The 25,003-nt window shown below is 43.6% G+C and overlaps 2 protein-coding genes across 3 annotated transcripts in view; both read left to right on the forward strand.

Annotated features, from left to right (window-relative positions):
- Positions 1–16,189, forward strand: part of GRAMD1C (GRAM domain containing 1C) — a 51,447-nt gene extending 35,258 nt beyond the window's left edge. The window contains 9 exon segments of the mRNA XM_066175249.1: positions 6,315–6,461; positions 7,258–7,376; positions 8,479–8,621; positions 10,213–10,316; positions 11,006–11,185; positions 12,677–12,734; positions 13,223–13,333; positions 14,166–14,271; positions 15,954–16,189. Coding sequence (XP_066031346.1) covers positions 6,315–6,461; positions 7,258–7,376; positions 8,479–8,621; positions 10,213–10,316; positions 11,006–11,185; positions 12,677–12,734; positions 13,223–13,333; positions 14,166–14,271; positions 15,954–16,031 — 1,046 coding nt within the window. The 3' untranslated portion in view covers positions 16,032–16,189.
- A 990-nt stretch (positions 16,190–17,179) lies between these two features.
- On the forward strand, positions 17,180–24,461 carry ZDHHC23 (zinc finger DHHC-type palmitoyltransferase 23). Of its 2 annotated transcripts, none has more exons than XM_066175250.1 (4): positions 17,180–17,345; positions 17,551–18,246; positions 18,959–19,126; positions 19,763–24,461. In XM_066175250.1, exons 1-4 carry the CDS (start codon positions 17,239–17,241, stop codon positions 20,028–20,030), a joined length of 1,239 nt encoding a protein of 412 aa, XP_066031347.1. In that variant the 5' UTR covers positions 17,180–17,238; the 3' UTR covers positions 20,031–24,461. The 2 variants fall into 2 exon arrangements, with proteins under 2 accessions (XP_066031347.1, XP_066031348.1); XM_066175251.1 differs by having other exon boundaries at positions 18,968–19,126.
- Positions 24,462–25,003: the final 542 nt, after the last annotated feature.

Here is a 25,003-nt window from a genome sequence, read left to right on the forward strand (position 1 = left end):
TTGTTGGGTGTTTAGAATGAAAACAAAGAAATGGTGGTTTTCTTTCTCTCTTTTGGTGGGTAGAGAGTTGCCAACAGTTTAAACTAAAAGTTTCTTTACAATGGGGTGATGTTAATTTCAATTTTTTCCTTTTTTTGCATTTCTTGGAAACTGAGGGGAAACACTTCAGGCTGTTCTTAAGTTTCTGAAAGATTCCCCCCCCCAACCCCCCCCTTCTTTACACGTATACTTTCTAAAGGCTTATGAGCCTCATTGTTATTGGTGGAGTAAGCTGAGGAACTTACTGAAAGCCCAGGGAAGACAACTTCCCAGCTTTCAGGAGAGTGTTGTGCATAATCTGAAGATGAAAAACCTGAATGGATATCTTGCAGCAGATTACACTCTGTGCAAACAGTATCTGAATGGATCCTAATATACCAACCTCGTAACTCATACCTCATTACCCAGTGCAAGATAGAAGAAACTCGGGTACCTGGATGACAGACTTGTGCTGAGGTCTGTGGGTGCTTGTCCTGTGGTCCCACAGTAGCCCCTGACAAGTTCTCACTTTCTGTGGTGAGATTTTCACTTACCCTGGAGAAGTTTTCTGTGCCAAAGGGCTGTAGTTGTTCAGACAGCTCACTGAACTTTGGTGGATATTCTGTAATATTTGAATCGTGGATCCTGTAAATGCCTTTAAAGCGAAATGTGCACAATGTATGTTGGTTCCAAGGTTATATGGTGGTGAGCAAATAAAAGACAGAAAACCCCAACAGTAGTACTGTGCTCAGTAGCAGCTGTACATTTCTTTCATGTGCAAGGAGAACTTACTTCATCATTTGTTGGCAGGAATAGAACAGTTTAGTTAATTGGGGCCAGTTCTTAATCTCACTGAGAAACTTTGTCTTGCCGTTTCAGAGTTGACAACTAAAGCTCTTTGCATGTGCCATTATGGTGGGGTTGTTGATGTGTCCAGGAAAGCTTTCAGAGTTATGGATTGAGTTGGCTGCCTTCAAGTTGTGATTTTTGCCTGGGAATGTGCTTATATTCAACTAACTTTGATGGTGCTCGCCCATCCTGCTTCTGTGTTGGCTTGAGTTCAGATTCAACTCAATGTGTCAGGCATTATCATTTTTTGTGAATATACCTACTTAAACAGGCTGTTGTTTATGCCATACTCCTACACACTAAACAAGCTTCACAAATTAATTTACTCTTTCACAGGTGTATCTTTTAGAGCAGCAGAAAGTTTTGGCCTTGGGATGTTTTAGATATTTTGCAGCTTTCCTATCTTCCTGTTACTATGTCTCTCTTTAGTCTCCAGATTTTATTTTTGTGGCAAAGGTCTCCAGTGAGACTGATTAAAAGGTAGTCCTGTTGTCTTTCCTGCTGCTAGTTGCCTAAACGATAGCAGTAAATATTCCCTGTCATGCCTGCGTTGGTGATGTCGAATAAATAAAGCATATTAAACTGGAGATGTCTCTTTAACAAAAAGGCAACTGACTTCATGCTGCTTTTCTTATTTCTCTTCCCTTCCCCAAGACTAGTCTTTTTTAATTCAGAGCAGGATTTTCTAGACTCACAACATTAATCTTTTTCTCTCAGAATCTTCATGCTTAGAATTTTTTTCTTCTGTTTCTCTGTCTGTTTTCTGTTGCAGTTGCCCCACACTCTTACAAGGTGAATTCCTTCATGCAAACGAAACTAGCTTTCCTACATGGCAAAGGTTTACCCATGCGGTTAATTTCTCTTGTGTCCTCTGGCTCATACTCAGGCTGCCCATGGAGGTGTCCTGGCAAATAAGGTGAGGGGCAAGCTCAAGACTGTTGTTCTTCACGACATTGATTCCCTTGTCCTAAGCAGTTCTCACCTTGGGGAGATGGGGGGGTCTGCATCCCACTGTGCACCACTGGCCTATTGACCTGCATCTTGGTGTTTTTGTCCAGTTTCATAAGTCAGACTATAAATCCTGAGCCATGACAAACTTTTGGCTAAGCTAAACATTAATATCTTTGGTCTTAATTCTGAATTTCAGAAAACGGATTTTAGTTCAAGCATAGAATACGTGTTTCCAACACGGGGCCAAGAGATCTCTATAATTTCTTTAAGACTCTATAGTATATAGGGAGTTTGTTGGTTTTCTATGACCATGTTCAGCAACATGAAATACTTTGAAGAATGAAGAAAGAAGGGGGAAGCAAACTATTGGAAAACCAGCATTTTTTGCTAGAAGGCTCTACTGTATACAGGGAGGTCACACATTTCTGTTCTCCTTGTGTCACATGACAGACATAGTGTGTTGTTTCTGTGTGTACTAATAACCACCTTAAATGTGTGATCTGCAGGAGACCATAACTGCCTGCACCGTGGTGCACAGCAGAGGCTTGACTGCTTGCAGATAGTGGTATGTAGGGCACACAGTGTTTGAAATACAGGATAGTTGAAATTAAGTTCAGCCCTGTGTTAGTTGTCTCCCTTCCCCCACGCCTCATACAAACTTTTGGATATGCAGTGTATGTAAGGAAGAGTAGCCCTGTTATCTTATTGGCATTTTAATCAAAATATTGAAAGGATGTATTTTATTGGAAAAAAAATACTTATTTTGGTGTTTAGAGGATATATGTTTGAGTCACCTGAAGGCAAAAGGTCGTGGGGATTTTTATCCTGTGAACTGGAAAAAACTAGCATTTTGACAATACCTAGTAGCTCCCCAAGATAATTCTGTAGTTAGTCTTTAAAGTATAGGAGAGTTCTCAGAAAATGGTTAATACTGCTGAAACAGTCTTTAAATAGATGATGTCTGGAACATGTTCACTTCTAGGAACTGGTTTTATTCACTTGATTTCAGGTGTATTTGGTTAAAAGCTTCTACCTACGTATTCTTCATGCAGTATGTAATTTTTTTCCCTATCCCCAGTGGTATAGAAGTGCCAAGATTTGCATACATAATTTTAAAAAATCCTGATCCTCCCCCAACTCTGTGGAGTGGAAAAATCAGCCTTGTTACTAATTTGTTTGATAGCCTCTGCTCTTATCAGTTCAGCTTTCTTAATTTGCTTGTGGTATGTGTTTAGCTTTTTGCTGTTCGTTGTTGATGGGAATTTTAATAACGATGTTTTTCTTACTGCCCCTTCCCCCTCCATTTTCTTTCTCTTTTTTTGCACTGCAGATGTCTTTAAACCTCTACTATCCCTGCTGCATAATGGTATTATATTCAAACAGTATTTCGCAGCTTGCCTTGCAGTGATGAAAATGACCTTATGAAGTGCAAGGCAGCAGTGGGGGAGGGAATAGACCTGCTGTCGTTAGGCTGAACCAGGACACTCTGGGTAGTGTGTTTACTTCTATGTTTTGGGTTCCTAGGGATCCTTACCCAAAGTAATGATAATCTCATGTTCTTTTAGCAGACAGCTCCAATTCAGCTATAAATGTTTTCAGGTTAAGAGAGTTAGTGTTGATAATTGTATGCTGCTGAGGGGTTAGGACGCACTAGAAGTGAAGGAGTTAGACTGATATCTCTGTATTTGCACAAAACGTTTTGTTAATAAAGAGCATTGTGAGCCAGTCTTAGGTAAAATGCTTCATGTTGCCCTCCTGTTGTGGAAAACAAAAACAGATACAAGTTTACCTGTGTGAGTTAAAACAAATGTTAACACTATGCAAACCTGAATCTTTACTTGTAGCAGAGATAAGTGGTTAAAGGTGCCTATTCTGTTCAAATTGCAAGTGCATAAAGGGTACGCTTATTCATTGCTATGCTACTGTTTGTACTCACTGCTTCGTCTAGGATTTCTACAGATAAATTCTGAGAAGCCCAGATGGAAGTGACTTGAAGCATGTCAAGCTCTTGGTGTATCCTGCTACTTGGTTCCACAGCTGTGAAATTCACAGCAGCATTTATGCATACATGCACCTCCCAGACCCATTGTCCAAAAAGTTTCCAGTTTTTCTGGAGAAGAGCTGTTTTAATCCTAGCATTTAAAGTAGCTGATGGGCTGATAGGTAAACCCAGGTTTAGATTGGATTTTCTGAAAATTACGTGCTAACAACAGTTTTTAAACTCCCCTTTGTTTCTTCTGAGAGCAGAGAAGGATTGTAAATAAAAAACGTATTTCTCCATAGATACTCATGCACTTGGCACTTCACTGACTATTAGAGACACAACTGTGTAGAGATAGTGTACGTAAATTACAGGAAGTTTTGTATAGACCTGTGGATGCATTTTCTTCAGACTCATTAGAAAGAGAACAGACTCTGAGTAATAGTGCTTAGTAGCAAGATCTGCACTTAAGGTCATAAACCATGGGCTTTGTGCATATCACAAGTTGCCCTAGCTTACCAAATTACTTTGCATCAGCAGAAAAATAGTAGCTGTCCTCAGGCATTTCAGGTGAACATGAAGTTGAGTTGTTTAGCTCAGGCTCACTGGGGCAGAGGTAACTTGTGTTATCTGGTGTTTGCTAAGACATATACAAATAGCTGACAAAGCTGATCTGATGATTATCTGGTGGCTTGATCTTGTGTCTGGGTCTTTTTATTTATTTTTTTTTTTAGTGGTACTGGAGTCCTTGGCCATGTCAACATCCAGCTGAGTAACACTCAACCATAATAACTAGGTTTGAATTGCCTGGTATCTGATGCCATGTTAGCTGATGCATGTGGAGGAGGTGTCAGCATCAGTATCTGAAACTTCCTGGCTCTTAGCAGAGGAGAGGATGTGGGGAGTACACTCTGAAAAGAGAGATCTGTAATGTTGAGGTCTTGTTAAATGAGGTCCAACTTAGAGTTTGCTTGGCCTGCCTTTTGTTAGAGTAAGATTCAGTTGAGCGAGGAAATACAGTGAGCATAAGCTGAAAAACTCAGGCTGAATTTCTGGCTTCCTGCAGAATGTTTCAGCACAGCAGAATTCGTATTCCACATGTAATGACTGCATATTGACTGGTTAAATAGGCCTCTTGAAATGTGTGTTTGCTTTCTGTCCCATCTCATAATTGTGTGGAATTACAATTGCATAAGCAGAACACAGCATAGAGAGGAAGTCATTCTATTATGCAAGCACAAAAATACAGCACTCATACTTCACTTTTGGGGTCCTACTTTGAAGCCTGAAGAGATCAAGGAGAGCTTTTTTGGAGGCAGATGTTCTAACAGGCTTCTAGCATGCTAGGAGCAGCACTAGAGAGGAGGTCTGCTCAGTCAGAACTGGTTTCACTGGGGACTGCTGTGGTTGTTCAGTTGGTGCATTTGCCTCATCGATACTGACTACTACCAAGTCAGTAATGTTTTAAGTGCTGTAACCTCAGCCTGCAGGCAGCTTGTGAACTACAGCGTGATATTCAGGCTACCTTTGCATTCGTGGCTGGCACTGACCTTTCCTAGCCCTGAGCATCCATTTGCGTCAGTTGAAAGTTTGGCCATCCTGACTTGTGTCTGTCTGCTGCAAGATTTGCGTTTGGGCTTCTTGTTTCATTTTAGTGATGTGTAGTGGTAGGGGGAGGCTTGTTTGTCTTGCTGTTTATTATAGTTTAGGATTGACTTGTTTCTAAAGCATAAAGCAGATTCAGTCGGGATTGGCACAGGAAACTGCTTGCCCTCCAGGATTATAATTCTATCCCTTATCTCTTGCAAGTGTGGCTGAGACAACCACAAAGCTGAGTCATGCCAGCAACCACCAAGAAGCAGAAATAGCAAAGATGAGTGCTGCAGCCACAGAATGCCGCTGGGGTGCTTGGTGGCTTTGAAATAGTTGTTGGCATTTGAGCCTCTGTGTATTTTTGGGGATTGCAAAATGGAGCAGAGTGTCCCTTGTGTGTCCCACCTTCAGTAGGTGTGGAGGGAAGAACTGTTTGGGAGTCTGCCTGGTCCCTTAGACTGTGGACATTTACCAGTATTAAAAATGTTAAAAGCAGAATTCTGAAACCAGCCATAAGAAGAAAACTGTTACAGTTTTACTGTCCTTCTTGCTTGTCTATTGTACAATAGACACACATATTAATGAAAATTATGCTTTCTTTCCCCAATGTTTCTTGCAGGATTAGTAGAATGCTGAAGGCAAAATTAAAAGGATGGTACCTTTTGCTGTTAATTTATTAGTTTGCACAGGGAAGGGGTGGTAGTGGTGTGTATTTGAAAATCAGTTCTGGACTTTGTTCCTGAAGGCAACCTACCTACCAAATCATTTGCTGCTGCTGCTGCATTTCTCCTTACTGGGTTTCTGAGAGTGAGAAGCAAATGCTGATGCAAGCTTGGGAAGGATTTAAGCTGTAATAATGCTTAGAATGCTATAAAGGTTCTTTATAATACTGTTCTTAACCTGATCTCTCTGTGTTTCTTAGCAGTGAAGGAGACTGTCTCTGACAATGATCTCTATGGGAGACTTTTTATAAACAGAGTTTTCCACATCACTGCAGACAAGATGTTTGAAATCCTTTTCACCAATTCTCACTTCATGCAGAGGTTTCTTAATTCCAGGAGTATAGTAGGTAATAAACTCTTCTCCCTTCTGTCTGTTACAAGCTACCCTGAAAATTTTTACCTCTGAAAATTGCTAAATTGGGCTAAGTTGAATTTTGAGTTTCTCTTTGGTTTAAAAGAATTTCTAAGCTTTAAAGTTTCACTATGAGAGAGAATACTTAAAGCTAGACTATTGTTTCCCTAGGTATGTACATTTTGGAGTAAAAACCTCATTTCAGTGCATCACAAAACTGCACCTTAATGCCTGAATTTTGAGTAGGTTATTAAGTTGATGCTTTCTGTGGGGTATTTCTGATTACATTGTGTCCCAGAAATAGTGAAATTTGTATGGCTGGTACAGAGGCAAAAATCATTGCATCCTCCTAAATGATACTCACAGGCTTTAATTTTCTGGATGAGTAAATTTTATTCACTGAGACCATAAGAACAGAAAATTAAGTCAAAAAGGGTAATATTTATTCAGTGTCAGCTTAAAAGGCAAAGTGGCAAAAGCTTTTGATGATGCTAAGTGAATCTATTCAACTTAAAGCAAATGGGAAATGACATGTTTTCATTTAATTGCTTACTTTTTTCTCCACCCTCAAGTCTCTTTCAGTAGATTCAGGCTCAGCTATTCAGAGCCTCACCTTTGTTTATTAGCAGACTATGTGGGTATGGTTTTTCCTGAAAAAAACCCACAACTATTTGGAATCAGTTTTCTGTCTTTCCCCCTACTCCTTTTCTCAAACTGTTAAGACATGATAGGGCAGAGATAATGCCCTTCAGGTAATTTTTATGAGAGATTTTGCATAACTTCTCCTCTAGATGCTGTATCAACCCCTTGGAATAGAGACTCCAATGGCAATCAGTTGAGGACTTTGACGTACACTGTAACGATTAACAATCCACTCTGTGGGAAGTTCACAACTGCAACAGAAAAGCAGGTACTGTGTGCATGCGTCTGTCTGGTGCCGTTTAAAGCAAGGGACAGGTCAGCTCTATGGTCTGTCAGAGTTCTGACTGTGGGTTAAAGTTCAGTGAACTGAATGTGCATCTGCAGTTTAAACAGAGCATCTCTGAGGGTGGCTTGCTGTCTCTCACCATTACTGAGCTAATACTTATTAAATGAGAGAGGCTTTCTATCTTTACAGATGGCTGTAAACCCCCACAAAACTAGTGGGGAAAAGTATTAACATCTCTTCGGGACTGGGGGAGGGTGAAAAGGTGCAATTAAAGGCTTTCAATGTCTATTTTTGGGCTCCCCAGTATGAGAGGTAAAGAGCCTTACAAAGGGCCCCTAAGGTGATGAAGGGACTGGAGCATCCCATGTGAGAAATGGCTGAGAGCTGGCAATGTTCGGCCCAGAGAAGACTCAGGGGCATCTTAAAATTTACAGAAGTATCTGAAGGGATGGTGCAAAAAATTCAGAGTCAGGCCCTCACCGTCAAAGGCCACAGATTTCAGTGGTGCCCAGTGACAGGACCAGAGGTGATGGACACAAACTGAAAGACAGATGATTCCTTTTGAATATCAGGAAACACTTTTTCACTGTGAGGGTGACTGAGCATGGAACAGATTGTCCATAGAGGTTATGGTACCTCCTTTCTTGGAAGTATTGGAAAGCCACCTGGACATGCTCCTGGGAAACCACTCTAGATAGTCCTGCCTGAGTTCTTGGACAAGACAAGCACCAGAGGTGCCTTCCTATCTCAACCCTTTTGTAGTTCTGCTTTGGGAAAGGTCTCAAAGACAAGCTGTGATGATGAGGCAGTGGCCATCCTTGCATTACATCTGGTACTTGAGGTGGCAGTGGGGAAGTCCTGCAGCTGCCAGTGTTGGCTCTAGCAGAAGGCATCTTCTCATTTCCCACCCCACTCATACTTGATATTCTTAACTGGTTTTTATAGAGGCTTTTCAGGCTTTCTCTCTCCTTGAGTTCACTTGGAGTTGGTTGATCCAGCCTAAGGAACTCAGGCTGAAAAGAGGGCGGGGGAAATTTGTGTACCATCAACATACCTTCTTATTTTTTATCTTCTTTTGTGACAGATCCTGCATAAGCAGAGCCAGAAAGGTCAGTCTTACCAGGTGGATGCTGAGGTCCTGACCCATGATGTCCCCTACCATGATTATTTCTACACTGTGAACAGATACTGCATCAGCCGCACATCCAGTCACAAGTGCCGGTTACGGTGAGCCTGGGGGGTGCACGGAGGGAGGGCAGAAGCCAAGGTGGGGATATTCTGAGTTGATGATTAGTTAAAGATCTGCCAGCAGCACAGAGAATGTTGGTTTCTCTTCTGAAAAATAAGCTCAGCTTATTTCTTGTCACATGTATGCTGTGGTTGGATCTCATTAATGCTGTGAGAAATTAACAGAGATGTTGACTCTGAGGTACAGAACTCATCTCCAAGACTGAGCTGGGTCCTGACCAGCCTTGTGTTTTTGAGTGCAGCTGTGTGAGTGGGAGAAATTGGAAAAAAATTGAGATGTTTTATTAGAAGCTTTCCCAGACATCCTTGGTAAGGGGCTGCAGAGGAGAATGGTTTCACAGGAATGTGCAGGGAAGATAGAATGTACGTAATTTTGCAAGGAGGGTACTCAAGAAAACTCTGTCTAGATACTGAATTTCCTCTCCCATTTGTTGAAAACATTGGAAGTGGTGCTCTCTTCAGTAAGAGCTTTTATCCCAAACTTAATCAGTATTCAGGAAAGGTTAGCAAGCCTGGATTCTATTCTGGATAATCTCAGGCTATAAAACTACTGAAAACTCCTTCTCTACTGGGAGAAGAAAGGAAGAAAGGTTTTTGAAAGACTGCTTTGGATTTTTTTTTTTTTTTTTGAGTGAATCACTGTTCTTCTTTGAGACCTAGACTTGTTTTTTCTGAGACATACGACAGCCCTAAGATAAGAGCAAAAACCTAGGTATGCGTGGTGTACAGCGCATATGTGTATAGAATGGATGGCACATGGTGATGTTACAGCTGGCCCTTACTAAACTGTTCTTAAAATGGCTCAGAAACTCCATTTGGAAGGAGTTTTGTTATGCCATACACAGTAGGCTTACATTGTTTTGGAAGATTACTTAAAAAGTTGAAAAAAGTGTATTCTAGGATGGTCAGTGATCTTGACTGAAATGAAGGATTTTTGTCCTCTATGAATAGCTTTGGGATTCACTCAGTTGTTAAAAGCATCCCTCTGAAGGACTGTAGTCCAATTAATTTTTATTCAGAAAGCAGTATTGATTAGCTTGAGCTGAGGAATGCACAGTAGGAATGTCCTTTTCCCGTCTGTCATGCTCACAGAAAGACAGATTTTAATTTCTGTCTACTCAGGGTACGATGTGAGCACTTGATGTATGAGTTGTGATAAAGAATTTCACCTTCTGCTATTGTAGGTGCCCATGTAATATATCATGTGTACACATACAAAGTAGAAATCACAACTTTATTATCTGGAAGCCTGAATTCCATTTTAAATGTGGTTAAAATGAGAATGCTACCAAAGTCATTTGGTAGTCTGAGTCTGAAGGAAAACATTCCAAAATGTTGCCCATAATTTGGACATTTAGATTTTGGTGCTTTAGCTAGAGATGTTGTCTTTGCTACTGTCTGTTTCTTGTGTTTTTTCAATGAAAGTCCTGTCCAGCTGGGGAGTGACGGCAGTTCCAGTTGATATTTCAGATTTTAGACATAAGCTGAATGCCTGCTTCTGATAAGAGATTTCTGCTATCGTTGTGCCGCCTAGAAGAGCACTCTTCCATTATTGCATTCTGTTTGCTAGGGTTTCTGCAGAAGTGAAATACAAAAAACAGCCTTGGGGCCTTGTCAAGTCTGTAATTGAGAAGAATACCTGGGGAGGAATACAGGAAAACTTCAAACAACTTGGTAAGGCATTTTCTTCTTTGTGCTGGAGTAAGGAGGCTACCTTTGCTATGTATGTTTTTGTGTCTGTCAAACCTGGCCCCTCGAAGAATAGCTTGAAAAAAGGGCAACACCTAAGCAGTCTTGAAGATAGAACTTCCTGTCATGAATGTACCTGCCAGTTCCATGGTCTGAAAGAAGCCTTGTGGCTAACAAGGGGCTCTTGTATGTCTGGCCATAATTGCTTTCAGAATGAAACACAAGGAGCAGCAGGAAAGCTGTTATTCTCAACTGCACGTGCTTATCTCTTAAGAATTTCCTTGATTGTGCATATGAGAAGAAAAGAAGTGGCACTTGGCAGGCTCCGTGAATGTCTGTTCACAGCCTGGCCAGCCACTGCTGCAGGCTCACAGTCTAACACAATTCCTAGTCTCAGTCTAACAGTGTCTTGCAGTGCTCTTCCAACTGCTGTTTGGCATAGCATTGAACAATCCTGCCTGGGCTGAGTGTGCACCACCTCTGCAGAGCATTCCAAGTGCCCTCTAGCAAATAGAACAGGGGTGGAGGTCAGGGTGTAATTTGCCAATTACCTGCTTTAAGTTCATGTACTGGAAGGTGTGCTTCTTCCTCTCACTGCCACCTTGCATATCTCACAATTTGTCTTCAGCTTTCTTTTTGACAGTTCAGTAACCTTATTCTTTTTCCCACTGCAGAATCAGATCTCCTAATGGAGGAATATGCAATTAATCAATCTATAGAAGACTCTGGGAAATTACTTGCTCTGAGACGAAGGCGACGCACTTTACACCGGGGTTTGGCAGAGTCACTTCCCAAACGCTCTTCCCAACATTCCTCTGGTGACATGGGGGTAGAGTCCCAGGGCAGCTTAATAGGTAGGAATTTTTTATATCAAGTGTTTCCCAAAAGGTATGTTCAAGAACGCATAACTCTTAAAATAGTGCAAGAGTAGCACTTGTGTATGTATTACTCTCGTCTGTGGTAGCAAATGTTTTAACAAGTTCAAGCTTCTTCAGGCTTGCACAAAGTAGATTTGGAGCATGCATGATCACTTTTACCATGAGTATCTCATGAAATTAAGCCGAATATCACTTTGTTTTAAAACAAACAGAAATCAACCAAAATCTTAAATAATGCTCTGTATCTGCAAAGAATTGAAAATGAGATTGGATCAGGAAAAAAAAACCCCAAACCTGATAGCTGTAAAGTTTCTGAAAAATTGCTTTTCTTCTTCAAATAACTGTGCACACAGGTCATGAGTTGATTAAACTTTGCCATTTGCCTCTTGGCCCTGTCATCTCAGTTTTGGTTATTTATTTTTAATGTTAAGAAGCCTGCTTCCTATATGCTGCTGTAATTTCTGGGTCACTGAAGCATTTCTTGCAGTTCTACTGCCCTTAGGCACAACAGACTTGGCCACCAGCATATACAACATTAGTTTCACTTAGAGAGATGAAGAGCATCTGTGCACTAGTTTGCACCAAATGGTGGATTCCATGACAGAAGTTGAATTGTAAACAGTGAGGTAGGACCAAGTACATGTCCCTAAAGAGGGAGACAACACTGAGTATAGATAGCACTGAGAGAATATTCGTATTAGCAGCATGTGTAAATGGCTCTTTACCTATGTGAAATTGCTTCGTAATTACTTAATTTTGCTACTGTTGCTCCACCTTTTCAGATGAGCGTGTCTCTAAGTGTACATTACAGCTTTTATGTATGTCTTTTGTCCAGGGCAGGATGTGCAAAATAAATTATATTTAAAGATCAGTGTGCCCACAGTGTTAGGTGTTCAGTTTGGAGAGAACACGCACTCTGTCCCTCAGTGTCTGATCCCTGTTACCTGATGAATAGCAGATGGCCTCTCAAAAAGCTGTTTTTAGGACAATAGATAAACCAAGCCAGTAAGGATGGGACAGGTTACAGGAAAATGTGACTGACACTGGTTGTCAGAAAGATGAATGTGAGCAGGAGAACAAGCAGGAGAGAGCCATTTTGCAGCCTGTCTCTGCTGTGTGTGACTAGCAGCACATATGCATGTTACTAATGGATGGACTGCAACCTTCTCAGGGTATTTAGGTTTAATGTGGCCATGCCCCAGCACTGTGTTCTCCCCAGCACAGTGGGTAGGGGGAATTGTGATGGAAGAGCCTGACTGTTCAGCCAGCTTCTCAGAGATGACTGCAAAAATGCCTTGGTGAATGTTGGAGGTGATCCTGGGCATCTACATGACCTGTTTGCTTTCCACCAGAAGTTGTTGAGCTATTCTGTGTGAAGTGCTGGGCACTGACATACATCTGACTGCAAGCATCCTTTAGGAATGCTCTTTAATACTTTTTAACCTCCTTCTCTTCCATGCCCTATAGGAAGGAAAAGAGATGCAGTAAGCAGGACCACCACCATCATTGTAGTAATGAGTGTCTTGTAAGTACTCACTTACATTAAAATGTTGCTTGACTCAAGTTCATCTTGGTCTTTATTTGTATTTGTTTCTCATTTGCATGTAGTATGATAAAATAATTTGAGTGGAACATGTGGGTATAAAAGGGGAATGGATTGACTTGGAGATGACATGCAGGGTGCAAATACTGACTTGTCAAACTAGTCTACCTTACAGGTTTTCTTAGGTCCGATCCTATTGAAAAATGAAATCTAGAATCTACTAATTCCTATTTTTAAAAGATTCAAGAAGAGATACTGTTATTTGTTTGCTATTACTCAGCTTAATGGAAACTGTTAAGAACTGTTCAGATAGATATTAATTTTCAGTATAGTGCTGCCCCACACCTTTTTTTCTCCCAGGATTCTGGGAGGATTCTGTTTCCTTAGCTGTCTTTAGTCATGATCTTGTGTTTGTAGCATTACAACTGAAATTTTTACAAAACTTGATTTTTGTGCTTTTCTTGCTACAGTTTGCTGCTGTTAGTCTTGCTGAATATAACGCTGTTCCTCAAACTGTCGAAGATAGAGCATGCAGCCCAGTCCCTTTATCATGTTCAGCTTCAGGAGGAAAGCTCTTTGAAGTAAGTTGAATTCACAGTCTTTGTTTGCTTTTTTCTTCAGCTAATGTGAGAATCTGATCTAAAGAAATAAATTATAAACAATGAAATTCACTGACAAGTTTTCAGAAGAGGCTGGGGCTTGCTATACTTCTGTGGTCTATGCTGAAATCCACTAACATGTCTGACTGCATCTTGCAGTAATAAATTTATCCTTTGACAAGCTGTTTTGGGAAAAATGTTAACCTTAGTTTGCATTTATCAGCCTGCTGTGACTCATCTTCTGCGAATATCATAGTGCTGATCACAGAACCGAAGTGTTCATCCTGTGTGAACCAGCATGTTCTCAAATGGAATGTTAAAGATTCCTTTAGCTTTTAAGCTTCTCTCTGTGAGTTTCCTACTAAATCTCCTCTCCCTCACAAACTTCCATGTTAGGTGCCTTTTGTACTCAGAAAGATGTTGCTTCCTCTTAAATATAGTATCAACAAAAAAGTTAGAAACCACATCCTGATGCTGAGTCTGGAAGGGGTGTGGGAACCTCTCATAGTGACCATTTCAGAACTCGTTAAAGAGACTTTCTTCATAAGAAAGATCTTCCTCCCTGAAGTGTGGACCCTACATTGTAAATGTAATATGAGCACAGTTTTTTCTTGGTGGCTGTTGCCTGCAAATATCTGAGGTACTAGCTTCAAGAAAACATGGATTGGAATTCACCTGCGGGCAGCTTTTTATGTGCCTTTTTTTAAGAGGGTGCTTTTATCAAGGGCAGAGCAGTGGTGACAGAGAGCAGTTGCTTTTGAAAAGTATTGAGGTGCTTGTTTCATGTTTCTGATGTAATGTCAACCTTTTTCAGCATATCCCCAGAAATTGTATCAAAAGAGGAGATACCTCAATATGATAAGGAACAAGTTAAACATGTGAAGGGAGTTTTAAGAGACTCAATTGAAATGCTTGAGCAGGTAAATCTGAAAATCTTTCCTGGTGATGTTCTTGTTTCTCAACAACTCAGGTTTTTTCCCTTGTGTTATCATAGCTTTTGTTTGATGTGGGCTGGTGCTAGATAAAGTTTTCTTGATCTGTTTTGCCCTAGGCTTGAGTTTAGTTAATAGGCAGTGCTTAGGTTTCTGATATTTTGGATTGCTTTGAATTTGTTTCTTGGAGGGTTGGTTTGTTTGTTTGGTGAAGGTTTTTTTTTGGCTTGTTTGTTTTGTTTGAGTTTTTTTTGTTGGTTTCGGTTTTTTTTACTTGATAAAGAAGTAAGTACCTCATAAATTTTCTTAAACTTGTCAAGTGCTTAAGATGTGTTAATGCAGTTGTGAATCATGACAAAGCAAAGACTGGAGTATTTCAAAAGAGATTCCCTTACCTAAGAACACTCATATTAAGATTTGTGAAGTGTTTTCCCATCTTATTATGGGGTTTCTTCATTCAGGTTTATCCTGGCATTTGCTCCCCACTACTCTTCTAGATATTGGCAAGAGCTTCACTTAGCATGGGTATCAAGGAAACACTTAATCTCCAGTGAAAAATAATTTCTGTAGACCATATGTATCTGAGAGGCTCCATAGAAGATAATCCTCCTTCACAGTAACTTAAAATTTCAGGGTCTTGTATATTACAGACACACACACGCAAAAAAAGAAAGATGTTGAATACTGATGTTGTGTGTCTCTGATCCTGAAGTCCTTGACTGTTAAATCTTTACAATCCCTAGACTGAAATTTTGACTCAGTAACTGAAGGACAGTAAACTCATGCTTTAGTTTTTTACTTACTACTCAGGAATGTTCTTATTTTAATTTTGTTTATTAAATCTTAATGTGATGGAATAAATCAATAGTTTAGGAAAGCTGAAGGGGGAGCTCACATATACCTTTTTCCATGGTTTGTTCTTTTTTCTTCCATGTACTAAAGGAGGTTAGAAAAATAAGCCATTTTTTATAGTCCTTGTTCAGAGGTGTCTATGCATCCACAGCTACTATTAATCTATTAATTAACCACTTTGATCACAACTTGAAAAAGCCTGAGTGCTAGAAGTTTCTTTAGAGATGAAGTTTTCTGGTTTCCACACCCTTTTTATTTTCTCTGCTTACTATCCAAACAATTCCTAATTCTGAAGTGTTAAGTGCTTTTTGAACACACAGTGTAAAAAAAGAAAAGTGAGAATTTAGCCACCTTTTTCATCCGAATAAGGCTTTTTGTCTGGAAGAACTGACACGTCTTAGTGCTTGCCACCTTGTGTTTCTTGAGCATGGTCAATAATCTAAACATGTTTTGTGCACCAAAATGCACTAGGAGAGCCACGTATTAAAAGAAAATTCATGTTGTGCTGCCATATTCCTTGGAATATTTGCACTGAACGTTATCTGTGGCTAAAAATGAGTGGGGTGGTTTATCTTCTGTGCTGTTGTCTGGTGAGGTGTTAAGACTTTATCATCCTGGACTGTTAGTATTTATAAACTCTACAGAGCGTAGCTGTTAGGAGAGCACAGTAAGCCAACTGTTTATGGAAACAGGGAGGAGGAAATCACATGAAATCTTTGAAAGAAAAGGAGGAGGGAGACTTTATTTTCCTGATATCACTCACCCATGCAGGAGACTGACTTAAGTAATTGGTGGGGGGGATGATTGTATTTTCACAGCTGAAGATTTCCCTTTCCATGCTCCAAAGAAGCTTTGACCACTTGAACAGGACACAGAGCAGCAAGACTGAGAGTTAATAGCCACATCGGCTTTTCATTCAAGACATCGGAAGAACAGATGTGTGTGTGAGGACTTGTGGGGTAGGGATTGTAACTATCTCCTCTGGACTCTTTACTGTTTAGCTCAAAAGCTGCACAGAATAAAGGTTTGTGGAAGAAGTAAGTCGAGTTCTGCATTGCCATGGCTTGGCAGTCTTGTCTCTCCTGCCAGCGTTCTACTCTGGGGAGTCTCAATTATTCCAAACAGTGCAGAGTGCTTGGATCCATCCCATGGTGAGTGAGGGAGAGCAGTTGTACTGCTGGTGAACTCAGCAGAGAAGTGGGCTTGTCTCGTATGAAATTGCAGCTTTTTATCTCAACGTAGAAAATGACCATCAGTGAAGAGTGTTTTGGAGAAAAAAGAATGTTAGTGGATTCACAACCACAGGATCTTCATAGGCTTTTTTTAGCCATGGGGACCTTGTGAAACAAGTCACCATCTTAAGGATAAATATGCCTGAGATTAATTAACAGGAAAGGGTTTGATGTCTCTTGCATACTGCAAGCTTTGGCAGGCTGCCTTCTGCCATATGTTTCCAGCGCTCCCAGAGAAATTGCAGCCCTCGGTGTTTTCCTTCCATCGATGGCTGTGCTTCAGCGTGGTGTGCCCACTGATGATGAAACACCTTTTCATGTGCTTCAAGTGTTTTCTAAGCAGGTTGAGGGAAAGACGACGAATACAGAAAGAAAATCCAAGAAATCGCAGGGGCCCCCCTCCCTCGAGGCTGGGGCGTGTTTGGAGGGCTGCGCTGGCACGGGCGGCGCTCAGCCCGTCGGGCAGCGGTGCAAACACAGGCTGTGGGGCAGGGAGGCGGGGTGCAGGGTGGGTTTAGAGGTGTGCGGGGGAAGCTTTCCCGGGCCCCGTGTCCACCCCCGGGGGCCGGGGGCTGGGGGGCCGGGCCCCGCGGCCGCCACCTGTTGCGCTGCCCCTTTAAGGCAGGTGCCCCCGCGTGACGGCGGCACCGCCCCCCGCGCGCCCATTGGTGCGCGCCGCCGTCAGGTGGACGGTCCGGGCGGGGGCGCCGCCCCCCGCACACCTCGGGGCGCGCGCGGCCAATGGCGGGCGGGCGCTGCGGCGGGGGCGGGGCCGCGGGGCGGGGGCGGCGGCGCGCGCGGGGCACCTGAGGCGGCGCCGGCGGCGGGAGCCGCTCCCGGCCCCGCGGGAGGGACGGGGCGGGCGGCGGCGATGGAGGAGCCGCTCTGCTGCTGCGAGTACGTGGACCGGCGCGGCCGGCGCAACCACATAGCGGCGTGCTGCTGCGACTGCGAGGAGCTGGACGACGGCTGCGACAGGTACTGGCTCCGCGACCCCCGGGGGCCGCCCGACTGCGGGACACCCTCCCGGCGGCGGCGTCCCCGCGGGGCTGCCACCCTGAGGGCGGGGGAGCCGCGTCCCGCTTTCCGGGAAACTTGTCGGGAGAGAGGGAAAGGGGGCGGCGGGAGCGGGACGGGGCAGGGGGCGCGGTTGCCCCGGTGCCAGCCGGCGCTGTGCTCGCAGGTGGCTGACGTGCAAATCCCTGCCCCCGGGAGCTCTGGAGAGGATCGCCGACACCATCGCGGACCGGCTGCGGGTCCCCTGGTTCTCGGGGGCCGTGAAGATCAACGTCAGCCTCGTGCCGCCGCTCGTCCTGCTGCCCGTCTTCCTCCACGTTGCCGCCCTGCACTTCCTGCTGGGGCTTATCATCCTCACGTCCCTGCCCGTCGTGGTGCTGTGGTATTACTACCTCACCCACCGGAGGAAGGAACGGACTCTCTTCTTCTTGAGCCTGGGTCTCTTCTCTTTGGGATATATGTACTATGTGTTTCTCCGGGAGGTGGTTCCCCGGGGCCACGTGGAGTATTCCCAAGTGGTCGTTCTCACGTGTGGGTTAATTTTTATGCTTGCAGCCCTGTCCCGAGCCAAGAAGGACCCTGGCTACCTTCCCATCCCAGCAGGCAACGAGAAGCCATCGCACCAGGGTTTGCCCAACAAGAGTGTTAGAGGGAGCTCCAGCGGGCTCCATGGCATCTCAGGTGCTGCCAGCAGTCGTGCTGTGAATGGGGAGGCTAAAGGTTATTGCAGGATGTCAGCTGAGCAGCCAGAAGGTGTGAAAAAGGACTGGTGCGCTAAATGCCAGCTGGTCAGGCCAGCCCGAGCAGGGCACTGCCGGCTTTGTGGCAGGTGTGTGAGGAGACTGGACCATCACTGTGTCTGGTAGGTTTTGCACTGCTGAGACTCCCTGTGTTCTCTCTCTGAGTTCCCTCCTTTTTAAAGTAAGCTTATTTTTTTACAGTCCCTGGTAAATAGAGTTGCTTTTGCCATGTGCAAGATCTTACGACACTCTTTAAATACAAAAAGCTTTGTATTTACTCTTTAAAATAATCGTTAGAGTAACTGTTCATTCTAAGTCGGTTGACCTGATGGCTGAAAGCTTTTACGGCATACTTCAGAATTGCCTTTACTTCTCTACTGTTTTTCATCACTTTGGGGTTGCTTTTGGTGTGGATTTTCTTGGATTTGTTTACTTTTCTTCAGGCTTGGTCTGTGGAGCAGTAGCAATCCTTCAGCTAAGTTGTATTAGTGCTCTCCTGGAGCGAGGGAACCCAACCCTGCCTTTTGGGTGTGCATGTGGTGCTGGAAGGAAGGGGCAGTAGGATATAATGTATCTCAGTAAAGGATGCTACCCTTGCTAAAAATTTGAGGCAAACAGTCTGCTGCTATTACCCATACAGATCTATTGTCTTGTGTTTGTAACTTTTCTATATAGTTATAAATCTTCTTTCAACGTTTTTCAAAGTTCTTAGCCTGTGTTGACTGGACGCACCTTGGAAATCAGGTTCTCTGACAGTTGGGGGAGGGAGAAGAAATACAAGACAGTTTCTTTTCTGTTTTTTTAAGCAAAGTAATCTCTTCTTTCCTTTTGGAGGATTAACAGCTGTGTAGGAGAGCAGAACCATCAAGCTTTCATCCTTGCACTGTCCTTCTTCATGCTCACCTCTGTGTATGGGATTACCTTGACCCTGCACACCATCTGTAGGGGCCGAACTCCGTTTGTGGCATTGCTCTACTGCCCCGGGGCCTATTCTGACTACAGGTGAGATGTCTGTCTGGGAGAGAGCTGGGGTGGGAGCAGTATTTTTTGTGTGTTATGTATAGATGTACTTTTAAATATGTCTGCCCCCCAGTGCAGGTAATGGTCTGACGGCCTGGAATCCACATGTTCGCGCTCTCTTTCTCTTATTTCTCACTATTTACCTAGTGAGTGTCCTCCAAGTTATCTGCCTAGCACATGGCCTGTCAGGCAGGGAAGGTGGTGGGAGCTGCTGGACTTGAGTTCAGAGACCAGCCGTACCACAGATGGGCAGAGTACTGCTGGTACACAAGTGACTCTTCCTTCCTCTACTGCATCTGATGAACTGTGGAGTGAGAGCATTCTGGGGTCCTTAAACAAGGCCCGAGCACCATTACAATAGGAAGGGTAAAGAGCTAGGTTATGTGACAGCAATGTGCAAGAGTAGCTCTGTTAGCAGTAAAAGCTCTCATTAAGTAAGCCCTGAAGCTTTAATTTTGAGAAAGCCTTTAAGGATTATCTGATGAAAGCAGCAAAGTGAGATCAGTGTGGCAGATGTAGACAGGGATTTGAAAGGATAGTGATTACCAGGGAAAGTCACTTTAAAGCAGCTGCTCCAGTACTAAATGGCTTCCTTCCCATCTTTTTCCCTGCTGCCAGCTCTGCTCTGTCGTTCACCTGTGTATGGTACTGTGCCATTGTAACAGCTGGCATGGGATACATCCTCCTTATCCAGCTGTTGAACATCAGCTACAACGTGACTGAGAGGGAAGCTCGGCTGGCTCTGCGGGACAACACCGGGCGCAGGCTGCTGGGCGGGTTAGTGATAGACACTGGCCACTATAACAGGGGACTCCTGTGCAACTGGGGCCACTTCCTGAGCTTGGGCTCTTCTCCTCCACAGCGCTCTGCCGAGGACATCGTGTGACACCCCTCCTTCTGCAGATGGCGTTGTGCCATGGCTCAATGACTTTGTTTAGCAGGGGAGCAGCCCCTCCCACTCACCAGGACTCCTTCCTCCCACAACCTTTCCTCGTGGTCAATGTGTGGGCTCTCCCCTCACTAACGACACCAGATGTTTTCCCTGGTGGAATGTTTCTTCGTGTGCTGTCAGCCAGCAATAGGATGCAGAAAGCAGTAAGCCATATGTGCAGATGGGGAGAGGAGGAGCCTGCTGCCTTTTTCCACTGTGGGAAACAGCAAGAAGAGCACAAGGTTTTGAGAACTTGAGTTTCTCTAAGATGTGAATACTGGCATCAGGAGGAACCTGCTGCCTGGGCTTCAGAGAGTGCACTGGTTCCTGTAAAGGTTAAGGAATCCCTGGGTTTGTACCTACTTGCGGCATTTTGGAGATGTCAGAAGAGTGAACTTTGGGTACAGATAACAGATGGACCCCTGCAGAAACCAGGCTCTTTGGCTAAAAGACACTGTCTAGGCAGTCACTGGGCTCTCCTCTCTGGTGCATTTATTTATTTATTTTTACTATCTCTGATTCCATCCAGCTGTGTACATGCTTCTATTAAGTGCCTTTGTGAGCTACATTCCTGTAGGACTTTGTAAGGTCCCTTCATCTCTTGACCCCTAAAGTTGTTAATCCATCCCTGTCTGTCTGAATGAGTGAAAAGAGATCCCATTGTTCTTTCTGCAGGCTGGGTATTGATTTGAAGGCTTTGCTCATCTCCCTCAAAGTGATTCTGCTCTGATTATGGGTTGTGAAATGTGACAGCGAGTAAATACACCAAGTAAGCAGTTTAGAAGCAACACATAACAGTGAACTCTGAGGGCAAAACAAGAGTGCCGTCTGTCTGGTATTACTGTAGCTTTATGGAAATTGCCTTCATCCTCTGTCTGTGGGAGAGGAGAGAGTAGGCAATTCTGCTAGCAGCATGTTTGGTAGGTAGCATCTTGGTTGTGTTGCTGTTAATGCAGTGATCTTGTCTCCTCTCAATGCAGTTACTGTGGAGCTGCCTGATTGTAGATCTGTTTTCCAAAGTCAAGAAGCCAAGGAACAGATCAACCCTAAGGTACATAGAGAGAGGTAGAGGTTGTGTTGGAGGTGTTTGTTTTTGGGATAGATGACCTGTGCTGCCAGGTGGATGAACCTATTAAAATGTGCTCTGCAAGAGTGCTATTTCTTCCTCATCAGCCTGCAACTGTATTATGGCCTGAACTTGAGCTTCAGCCAAAATAACAAGGTTTTTTTGTTACTGTCCAGTGGTTTCTGGATTTCATGGCTGGAGTTTTTTGTTGCTTTTTGTTTTAAACCCTTTATGTATGCTGTTGGCCCTGCAGCAATAGGAAAGGTCTGGCTGGAAGAGCTGGGGACCATGGCACAAGAATTGCAGGTTGGGCCTAAGGTGCAAAAGCAGAGAGAAGAGCTTTGTCTTAGCTATGGTGTTTTCAGAGGTGTGCAGCATGCATGGGTCATGGCTGCCCCTGAGTGCACGGGCATGGCAGGCAGCTGGGGGATTTTGGGCGAGTGATGCACATTCACTGTGCTGCTGTGCAGTAGCTTTGAAGAATAGATGGATGGTGCATGGTGCCAAAAGAAAGCAGGGTTGGGATTGTCCCTTGGGATCCCTGCCATATTTTTTGTGAGTGCTCCTCATGACATGTCCCAGTTTAAGGTAGAGACTGTGTCCCTCTTTGCACTGTTTGGTTTCCTCAAGTGGCACTTTTCACAACCAGCAGATAATTAAGGAGCAGCTGCATTTGGAATGTGGCTGTGCAGTTACTGAATTTCCCTTATTTCCTCTTCCCCTTTTTCATCCAGTGAGCAGTTCTTTATAAGGAGGTAAAGGGACAGCTCTTTTTGCTTCCTACCTCTAACCAAGCACAGTAGGAGGTTCTGGCCACTTTGCAGACCCTTAAGTGAATAAAAAGGTACCCTGCTGGACTGTGCAAAGTGTTCCTTTATGACCTTCTGTTTGGAGCTTGAAGCCTGATCCTAGGAGTTCAAATTGAGACAAAGTTGCTTCCCCTTGAGCTGTCTGTAAATGTTTCCATGGCACATACATATTTTGTGATGCCTGCTGAGATGATGTTGAGCTTGGCAGTCCTGGAGATAAGGATGCTGTGGGCTAGCAGGATCTTCTTAGATCTTATTCCGGTGGCACTGAGGAAGATTAAAGCAGAAGGACCTCCTGGGCAAAACAAAATTCTGCAGTGGAGACAGCCAATTGTCCGTTCCTGTGTGCTGCATGCACGGGAATCAGTTATGCACCCATGAGCTGAATGAGCTCTGGGAGCTTTTGTAGGTGTGACATAAGTGATTCCTCAGAGTCCTGCTACTCCTGGCTGGGAGAAAGCAGAGCAGATTGCAGGGCATTTCCCTGGCAGTGCTGACCTTCTGGTGCTCACTTGCTCCCACAGGCAGAGATTGGTTGCACCTTTGCAGCCTGTCTGTCACTGTAGCCTTGTCCCTAGTCTCTCAGTGAGCTCTTAGTGACTCAGAGGTTTCATCTGAACTGCTTACACTGAGACTCTCTCCAGGCTGTTCTCCCAGGCATCGTGGATTTGGAGTGCAGATTAGGAACAAAGGACCTGAGATTAATGTAACCAATCCATACCTTGGTCAAACATGCTCCAGTAGAGTGGGCATAAAATACTAAAGTAAATTTCATTTTTTGCACTGGCTCCAGGGGGAACTGAAACCATTCAGGGCACTAAGGTGTTGCAAGGATGGGGTTTTTTCCTAGGAGGAAAATGCAGTGCTGGTTCCTCAGTGAATAGGAAGTTCAGGTGGCTGTAATCTGCATAGTAATGGTGACTGTTTCTTTAATGGCATGGCATTGGTTTACCTCTTCTTCCTGATAGGATTTACCTTGTGAATGCTTTGGGAGATGAGAAGCATAAAGTAATAGGATATTTAAAAGACATCTAAATGGGCGGAAGAGTTTCCATCCCTTCAGATGCATACTTGGGAACTCTCCTTTTAACATCCCTGAGAATTAGCAGGAAGGAGAGTAATGCTCCCTTTGCAGTTACTGCAAGGGCAAACTGTTGTGATCTGGTGTGCTCAGGAACAGTTTTCTGAGTAATTTCCTGCTGAGCTTGGTATTGACCATGCTGGTAGAAAAATGTTGAAATCTAAGCATACAGAGTCAGTCTGTATGTGTTAGTAGATGTGTCAGCTCCCTGTGTTAGTAGATGCTGATCCGTGCTGCTTAGGGGCTGGAGCAGTGGGAGCAGCCTGCATGCGACATGGGACTTGTGGGTTGTGTGTGGCTTTCAGGCAAGGGCTAGTGTCTCACATGTAAAACTGTATGCCTGGCAGTGCAGAAAACAGTACCCTGCTGGCTCTTCAAAGTTTTCCCTGTGTCTGAAGAGAGGACTTAAAGCTGATCAAAAGCAGGGAAGGATTTTGGCAATAGCCAGCCTTGATGTGTTTCCACTCAGACTTTGGAAGTTAGTTTATCTTGCTTTGCCCGTGACCTTTTAAGAGGCATTTGTTGTTTCACAAATAGTGTGGACTTCTGCAGACCAGGCAGCTCTTAGGGGCCAGGGTTCTGGTGTTGCTGGTGTTGTAGTGTTACACCCTCCGTGTCCGAATGCCATCACCCCATTGTTTGGTGTCTGTAGTAGGAACAGTGCACCATTAGATACACCCTGTAAGTGGTGGCTTGGCACTCTTTAACTGTGTCTTCCTGCATTGTGCTTTTCTGTAGGCGACTCACAGGTCCCCACATCGACTGTTTCTCCATTTAACTTGTCCTCAAATGACAAAAGTCACTGGTGAGCCTGAGCTGGTGCTGCTTGTGACTCCTAATCATATTTCAGCCTTCATGCTATGATGGTGCTTTTTTTTTTCCCTTCAAAGTAGGTTGCTTTCAAGTGTCTTAATGAAACCATTTGCTGTAAAATTTCTTCTGAAGATAAAATGGATACTGCCTCACTGCCTAATGTCTTAATAATGTGCTTGGTTTTTCCTCCTATATGAATGTATATTGCCTCATTAGGGCAGGAAGTGTGTGTGATTATGAATGTGTTTTCCTGTATTCATTTCAGTGAAAAATTCTACAGTTACCTAAGATTTTTTTTTTTTTTTTTGCCACTACCAGGATGTTTGTGCAGCAAAAATCTGTCTGCAGCCAGGTGAGGTTGTTCCTGAAATGTGGGAATTTAACCTCCCAAGATCTTGTCTTTATGGAATTCCCCTAATGATAATGTGAAGAGTGATGGGCTCTGGGAGAAAGTGGAAAGTATTTTTTTTTCAAACCTGAGCTTTAGGAAGAAACTTTGTGAAACATTTGTGAGCTTATTTGAAGAGACTGTTGTGTGTATGTTTGTGTCCATTTTGCATCATATTCAGTGTTTCCAAATGGGTATCAAATGAACCAAAATAAATTAATGGAAATCATCTGTGGAGTGGCCTGTTGATTTATGCGAACACCTGTGGGCAAGCTGAATGACCAGAAGCTGCCACTATCTCATGGCTATTCAGCTGTGAGCTGGACTTGGAAATAAGGGGGGAAACAGGCTAAGGAAAGCTTGAGGAACAAATGTTCTTCCACTTCTGTGGAAGTTGACCTTTGGGCTTGTTGGTACTGAGATGAAAGAGAGACCTGCTGGCAGTTCTCAGCATCCTAGAAACTAGGCATATTCCCTCATGGTAGGAATTTGAATGGGGATCTTTCATCCTATGAGCAATGCATCACTATCTGAGCAGGTTTCTGGCCTTTTTATCCTGTGTCTTGCTTTCCCACTGACACCTGCCCACATAACACACCCAGAACCCCAAAAAGGAACAATCTCTTGCTTAAAATCCTTTTCTAAGCCATATTTGGAAATGGATGCTCCTTGTAGATAGTGGGAAGAGATGTAGCCTTTAATTCTGTTGGTATCTTGGGACAGCTGCTGAAAAGCAAGATAACTTTTAATGAGTAGAATCACAGGTGCCTT

Source organism: Chamaea fasciata, unplaced genomic scaffold (genome assembly GCF_029207755.1).
Source record: "Chamaea fasciata isolate MVZ Bird 193981 ecotype frontalis unplaced genomic scaffold, bChaFas1.0.hap1 SCAF_2, whole genome shotgun sequence".
NCBI classification, from domain to species: domain Eukaryota; kingdom Metazoa; phylum Chordata; class Aves; order Passeriformes; family Sylviidae; genus Chamaea; species Chamaea fasciata.